Source organism: Lolium perenne, chromosome 5, assembly GCF_019359855.2.
Source record: "Lolium perenne isolate Kyuss_39 chromosome 5, Kyuss_2.0, whole genome shotgun sequence".
In the NCBI taxonomy this organism is placed as follows: Eukaryota; Viridiplantae; Streptophyta; class Magnoliopsida; order Poales; family Poaceae; genus Lolium; species Lolium perenne.
This window is the reverse complement of record NC_067248.2, coordinates 85,902,224-85,909,975: the sequence shown is the minus strand read 5'-3', so window position 1 is coordinate 85,909,975 and position 7,752 is coordinate 85,902,224. Positions and strand designations below refer to the sequence as shown.

The 7,752-nt window shown below is 41.8% G+C and overlaps 1 protein-coding gene across 1 annotated transcript; it reads left to right on the top strand.

The window, feature by feature from the left end:
• Positions 1–392: 392 nt before the first annotated feature.
• On the top strand, positions 393–7,545 carry LOC127300726 (uncharacterized). Its single transcript, XM_051330885.2, has 16 exons — positions 393–624; positions 718–793; positions 1,984–2,115; positions 2,228–2,597; positions 2,667–2,762; positions 2,850–2,929; positions 3,023–3,098; positions 3,169–3,336; positions 4,028–4,132; positions 4,226–4,321; positions 4,404–4,496; positions 4,790–4,831; positions 4,919–4,960; positions 6,664–6,794; positions 6,883–7,009; positions 7,152–7,545. Exons 1-16 carry the CDS (start codon positions 534–536, stop codon positions 7,299–7,301), a joined length of 1,875 nt encoding a protein of 624 aa, XP_051186845.1. The 5' UTR covers positions 393–533; the 3' UTR covers positions 7,302–7,545.
• Positions 7,546–7,752: the final 207 nt, after the last annotated feature.

The following is a 7,752-nucleotide window of genomic DNA, read 5'->3' as shown; positions in this document are numbered from 1 at the left end:
GTATAATATGTTTGCTACGTTGTCTCCGGTGATGTCTCCGGCGATTTTCATTTTTGCTACATTAGCACATTTATTTTGCTACGTGGTCTCCGGCGAGGTATCCGGCGAAGCCCAGCCTTTTTATTTTCTTTTTCTAAACGAACCGTTTTTTTGCTTCAGTCATTTGCTGCCGGGGGTGATTTTTTGCTGCCGAAGGTTTTTTTTTTTTTGCTAGATGCAAATCTAACCGTTAAAATGGTTGATCCGACGGCTGGAGACCCGGGGGCTGGGGAATCAGATCCCCGGGGGACGCCGAGCAGTTTCAAAAAAAAAAAAACATGCGAGAAAACAATCACGCCCGTAGGGCTCGCACCCGAAAAATCTTTCCCGCCATAGGCCTCCTCTGTTCCCGCCACTTTCTCGCTCCATCCCCAATTCCATCCGACGACGCCCCACCGTCTGCATCTTTCCGCCTAAACCCAAATCTCCGCCCGGCTGACGCGCCTCCGCTCCCTGACGACCGAACCCACCGAGCTTACCCACTCAAAGCGGCGATGGAGGAGGAGATCCGCACGGAGTTCGAGAGCAGCGGCTTCATCGTCGGCGGCGCCGGACCCGGCGACACCGCCCAGATCCTCTCGACGCGTATGCAAGCGCCTCTTCTTTCTCCACTTTTCATCTTCTCCAGTTAGTTGGCGCTGACCAAGTTGCTGATTCGCTTGGAGTTTGTTTCTGCAGTGCTGACCTACTGCATCAACTACAAGATGAGCCCCGCGGATCTGGTCTCTAACTGGGAGGTTTACTACCTCAACAGGTCAGTCCTTATCCGAGAAACCGCACAATTTTGTAGTTCTTCCACCTAGACCTGTCTAAATGTAGCAGAGAGGCTTCAACTCTGAGGGGAAGAGACCAATTTTGTTGAATAGATGCTTAAAACTGGACTGTGATTGTTAGGGAATACTTTTGCATGCGATTTAATAAATTACTGAAATAGATTAGTCAGTGCAATCAAATTGGTAGGAAATGCCCCAACAGTCCTTAGACCAGAGGAGAATGGCTAATTTCTGTCCCGTATTCCTGGTCATATCCAAGACTCTTTTTGAGTGGTAATTTTGAATGTATGCAGTCCAAGAAGAGAAGGTGACTTCAGTTTATGCCAAAATAAAGTTAGGGTCATACTCTTGTCATCTTGTGACTTCAAGATTGAAGCCTGCTTTTGTCAAACAGTAGGCATCATTAAGTGGGAACTAAGAATAACACATACATGACTTGTAGCTCTATGCAGTTTAGAACCCAGCTATAATCTATTAAAACAAACGGTAGCTTCTTTCACAGCTGAAATTAAGCCAATCTTGGCGACCACAAGAGTAAATACATATATGTTTTTAATGTTTTTGGTAGATTATTTGATTCTGTACACCACTTATCCTCATTTGTGACTTTGTGTAGATGTAACTTTGTTCCGTTAGATTCTTTGAAGAACCATCATGACATGCCTGTTCTTACAGTGCATTTTTTATTGAACTAGTAATAATGGTTTAGAGAATCCTGAATTTATCTATACGTGCAAACGTGGCATACTTTGCAGATCTTATGAAAATTTAAAGCAGTATCAGTTAAGGTGACCGCTTTCCAGGAACCTTTTTCTTGTCACCGCGTTTCACTGTTTTTCATTAGCTGTAGCTGAAACTACATCTATATTTGTATATAAATGGGCAAGAGCTACCATTAAGCTTTGCTGGATTTATTGTTGAGGTGTTAAATCTTATCTATATTTAGGTAGTGAAAATGGCTGAAATCTTGTGGCTCGCGTTGAGTACTGACCTGATGCACTAAAACTCTGTCCGAAATTCATGATACAAGTCCTGTATGATTAGATTCTCCGAGCTCTTTATCTGAGAAACCATACTTGTTACAAATTACAGCTATGTGAAGAAACTCTTTTTTTATGTTATTTATCATGTTGATACATCTTAAGGAAACTTAAGCAAATGATTTATGCAGGCAATTGGATGGGTTGAAGCTTGAAAGCTCATACTTGGATGGTTTCTCATCACACCTTCAGAATGAAGTAAAAGAAAAACTTATAAAAGAAGAAACAGAGCTTCACATTTACTCCAGTAACGATATTGACATGTTAGTTCCAAATCCCAGCTTTGTTGTTGTGCATTTGGTCTACTTCACTTTTCACAGAAGTTTTTATTTTTTATTTTTAATGAAAAGCATAATGTAGAAATAACTGTTGCAGGCTCTTGAGCAGTACACACACAGACGACGAGGGATTCCCTGACACACCAAGTGATAAACAGGAAAAGCCACATGGACAGTCATCTAACTCTGAGCTAACTCCTCTGACAACCGAAAGGCTATCATCCTGCAGAGCGGCCAAAACAAATGGTGATCGTATTACTCCTTTTGCACAGCGAGTAAATAAATTTACTCAGTATTATGTCCTGAATCCTGACAATGTGGCTAGCGTGCCAAGTAAACATGAGACTGAAATGTCAGAAGATGAGTTGATTAGAAGAATTGAACCAAGTCAAAGATGTACCTTGCAAGTTCAACGCTCAAAGCCTGAACCAGGTTGCAGGTTCATGTATGACAGGACGGAAGATCGGGTAAGTGCAATACCTAATTGTCTGTTAGTTTTGTCCAGAATTGCTGGTTTCATTTTATTATGTTTCCAGTTTAATTACCTGGAGGATCGGATAAGACGGTCAGCAATCTTGTTTTCTGCAACTGGGCTTTGTAGAGAACCGGCAGATCCTACGCTTGCTTCCGAGGTTGCTGCATACCACCTGAATATTTTTTGAGTGAAATCATCATCATTCCTGTTCTTGGAAGTATATATAATTATTCTTGCTTTTCAGGAGAATATGTTCGCAGTTGGGATGGTAATTTGTGACGGTGAAGGTCGTTTGAATGAAAAATCTATCTTGTTACAGGGCAGGTAAGTGTGCTTCTTGGCCTTGTTCATGTGAAAGCATTTTTGGTCAACATTCAGGAAATTTTTAATGATAACTAAAGATGATCTTTTTTCTAGTGTTGAGCACTCCAGGGGACAGCGTGTGCGCCTTGATTTAAAGGATATAAACCAGTTTTCTTTGTTTCCCGGGCAGGTGACCACATCTTGTTCTTGTGCCATATGCATTATGTAGTGCAATAAATTAACACAAAGTTGAATAACAGGTTTTGGGCATTGAAGGCCATAATCCTAGTGGACATTGTTTTGTCGTATCAAAGTTGATTGATTCCATACCAGTTTCTTTGGACGATCAACTGCCTTGTGCTAAGAAACAAGCTGTTGACAATCAATACCATCAAAATTCTAATACTCTACCAAGGGTGTTGTCATCGGTTAGTTCTTACCCAATTATTGGAGAAACATTGGAGTGCAATACGTGTTTTATTGATAACTTATGCTATTACTACTTATGTAGCATAGTTCTGATTGTAAAAGGTGGGGTTTAACACCTGAATATTCATTCTATCATTGAAAAATATATCAAAGATTCAAATTGTTTTTTCTTTTCCTTGGGTTAATTGAGTTTGATCATGTTTCACTTCACATTTTTGTAAATGGCGAATCGAATTGTAGGCTGGTGGAATTTGTCCTAGGAACTAATGAACTAAGCTACATAAAATATGTACCTGAACCATGGAAAATTGATTGCCTAATAGTGTTAACATATTTTTTTTTCGAGAAAACGCAAAAGACTTTTGCGTTTCATTGCATTGAAAAGATAGGTAGTTTTACAGGCCTCCTAGGAGGAAGAGAACCAAAAAACGAAAGATACATCAGTGCACGTCCCAGGTTGTTGGCAGCACTACCCTAAGACCCTTAGCCCCCGCCTTAGCCCACTGAGCCGCCTCCTCCATGATGTCGTCCACCAATCCAAAGTCACTTAACTATATGTTCATAACATAAGTGTGCTTACTGCCAGGAGTGTTAGGCAAAACATTATTTACTGTAAAATTTTCTGTGATCAGGATGGAGTTGATTTTTGCAGTTAGTTTCTCATGTTTGAATTCTTGATGTTTCTTGCAGGTCATTGCAGCAGGTCCCTATACAACAACTGATAATCTTATGTTTGAACCATTGCAAGAACTGCTCTCATATGCCTGTCGTAAGCAGCCTCAGCTGCTTGTACTGGTGAGGCGTTTGAATCCTGATCAGTAAATTTTGTGTGTATATTTAATATGTTCGCTGCTACTCATACCAATTATGTTTTTTTCTGTTTTGTAGATGGGACCCTTTATCGACTCTGATCATCCTGACATAAAAAAGGGAACTGCTGACCAGAGTTTTCACGATATTTTCCATTTTGAAATTCTGAGGAAGGTAGGTGTAGCGATGACTTTGTGCCTGCAGGTTGTCAAATACATAGCTAAGTACTACTTGTTTGTTTCTTATCTTTGTACAGCTTCAAGATTTTACCCAGTATTTGGGGCACAGTGTTCGTGTAATCCTTATTCCATCTGTGCGTGATGCTCACCATGATACCATTTTTCCCCAGGTGGGTATTTGGCTCATTCAGATTGCAGTCTATTTTGGCAATTACAACCAAGTTGCTGTCACTATGTATCAAAAGGACTATAGTTTTTATAAACACAAAGCCATGACTGTCCTATATTTAAGCATTGTCTAAGCTATGTTCTGTTAGCATTTGTGTAAGTGAATTAATTTAATGTTATCACAGCATCCATCTATATTCACTAATGGTACATCTTTTCTTTTGCTCTTTCGTTTTTCTTGTGAAGAACTCTAACCATATATATGTGTGTGTGTGTGTACTATTTATGTGTGCAGCCTGCATTTGACATGAATTTGCCAGAAGATATCACACATCAGGTAATAAATTACTCTGATGGACTATATATTTCTTTACTAATTATTTTATACTTATTTTCCTTTGTTCTGTTTGCATCCATTATGCAGATTACTTGTCTGGCAAATCCAAGTCTATTCAGCTCTAATGAGGTATCCCGCCTAAAAAGATGCAAAGAACTATGTGATGGATGTGTGTACTGTTTAGTGTTAGGGCATCTCGAGTGGCCTGACGCATTGCGGTCACAAAAATGACCCCGCCTGTCCGTTTGCGTCGGGCCGCGGACGTGGAAATGGTCTTCGGGTCATGATTGTCTGTTTGCGTCTGTGGGTGGCCCCGAGCGGCCCGATGCATTTTGTCCGGCGAGGCCAGTTTGTGTTTTTTCCACCAAAAAAGTGCAATATATGAAACAAATTGGCCATACAAAACAGCGAAAATAAAGGTTCTAAATAATTTATTATTACATCCAAATAGAGAGTAGTTCATAATTAACAAATGAAAGTAGATGAGATTGACTACTCATCAATCTCTTTATGCCCAGCCACCCTTGTCAATCAAATCCTTCTTGAGGCGTTTGGAAATGTTGCTGTCAGAGACCAGGTTTGTGCCCTAGGGTTTGGCTCAACCAACTCTTTGTGAAAGTCCCATCCGTGTTCATTGCGGCCATCAGGACGCTCCGTCTCGACGATCATGTTGTGCATGATCACACAACAGGTCATCACCTCATGCATGGTCTTAAGAGACCATGTTCTAGCTGGGTGACGAACAATAGTCCACCGAGCTTGGAGCACACCAAATGCCCGCTCCACATCTTTCTTGCAAGCCTCTTGCATCTTGGCAAACCTCTTTTCTTTCTCTGTTTGAGGATTATGGACCAGTCAGGATAAATGCCATCAGCACGATAATATAGCTTTTCATGTGTTGCCATTGGTCTCATAGCTCACCATAGGAGCAGTTGAACGCACCGGAGAGAAAAGTTCGTTAGGATCGTACCGAGCAATCTACATGTCCTGGGCATCGAGGCTGGTAGGCGCTCCATGCAGATGCGTGGCCAACAAGGACGCGAGCGATGTGGGCAGGTCCTCTCCACTACCCTAGCGCCGAGCCTAGACTGAGGAGGAGGCGAGGCACAAAGAGACCTGGTTGACTATGGCGGTGGTGCGGTAGCGGTGGGGTGGCGGCATCACCCTAGGGCTGCAAAGAAGGGGAGAGGGACGCGAGCGAATGCTGTTCGATTTCGCTGTCCTTGGCGTGCGGGGCAGGCTAGGAATATAAGGTCACGCAGCGTCCACGCAGACGCATTCGCGGCGCAAATTTGGGCCGCGTTTGCGCCCCGCGGACAGGCCAGACATTTTGCGTCAGGCCGCTGGGCTGGGACGCAGACCCATTTTTCGACCGCGCGGACGCAAACGGTTGCTTTGCGTCTGTTTGCGTCGGGCTGCCGGAGATGCCCTTACACAACACAGTTATGCAAACCACAGAACATATGAATCTGTACTAATATATATTAGTGACATATATACTTTTACTCAACTATTTCTATTATTCTGCTACAAAGTAATATCTTGATAATAACTTATTTTTACATGAAAATACTCTCCTTACTCAATAGTCTTAAGACACATGTAAATTGTCTACCTTAATGTTACATGGTCAAGAATAGTGCATCCAGTTTTTTCGAGATTCCTAGCCCTGTATGGTGCCACAGTATTCGAATCTCTTTCACTAGTATTTTGAGCAAAGCTAGTCTACCATCAAGTTTACTTTGGGACTTAACATAGGTGATGTGGTTCATGTATTATATCACTGATTTCAGTCTAGCGTTCTGTACAACTGTTTGTCTTTCATGTTCCAGATACAATTTGGCTGTTGTACAGTGGACATCTTGAAACAACTGAGTGGCGATGAAATCTCTCGCAAGCCACCTGGTGGAAAGGCTGCCGATAGGATTGGGAGACTTGCAACACATATACTGAAGCAACAAAGGCAATTTTGTAGATATTAAGCAAAATCACATTATTCAGGACCGTGATGCCTGTGGTTCCGAGTTCTTACACAATTTACCTTGTCACAGCTACTACCCTCTATATCCACCTGCTGCTGGTGTGCCCATGGATTTCTCACTTGCCAAGGAAGCATTGGAGATGCCATCAGCTCCTGATGTTCTTCTGCTTGCTTCTGATCTCGCTCCATTTGTGAAGGTAACTTTGATAAACACTGTATTATCTTCAAATTTCAAAATTGGCAGAGGTTATGATGTATACTAATGTTCATGTTGTATTTACTAGCTGATTCCCTTTACTTGGCCTAATGAAATGATACCAAGTACACTTTGTCATGCAGGTGCTTTCCTTGAATGAAGACATGGAACAAAAACAATTTGTTTGTGTGAACCCTGGGAGGCTAGCGAAAGGGATTGGTGGAGGCACGTTCGTGGAGCTTTACTACAACGAGGATACTGAGAAGACGAAAGCCTTCATTATGCGCATCTAAAAGGGCACCAATGACGTGATTTATCAGCTGATGAAATTTAAAGAAAGGCACTTTGTACCCCTGAAATGTCAAGTGAAGGAACATTGCTTCTGTGGTAAAGCTTAGGTCTCTGAGCAGGGAAAAATTGACTCATTTCTGATGTACTTTACTGTAACACTGCTGAACTTGGCGTGCTGTGGCAACATTTTCTTTGCCGTTCTGGAAAGATGAAATCAGTGTGAATCGATACCAGAGACTAGGTAAACCTGATGGATCTGGTTAGTTAATTCAGCTTAGCACTGTTGCCTCCGGCACTAGCCGAACCCTATCAACAAATTACACAATGCTACAACATCCTGAAAACCAATTGTTACCTTCAAAGCTTCTATCCTCCATTCATTTACACTATAATCAACCCACAAATGTCTTTTTTCCTCTGATTTGTGCTCGCATTGAAACCAAAAGAATATTT

Excerpts from the sequence above, each read along its gene's own strand:
- LOC127300726 (XM_051330885.2), top strand. The coding sequence starts at position 534 with ATGGAGGAGGAGATCCGCACGGAGTTCGAGAGCAGCGGCTTCATCGTC. Across the intron at positions 794-1,983 it reads GAGGTTTACTACCTCAACAG|GCAATTGGATGGGTTGAAGC; the intron begins GTCAGTCCTTAT and ends TGATTTATGCAG. Across the intron at positions 4,961-6,663 it reads GTCTATTCAGCTCTAATGAG|ATACAATTTGGCTGTTGTAC; the intron begins GTATCCCGCCTA and ends TTCATGTTCCAG.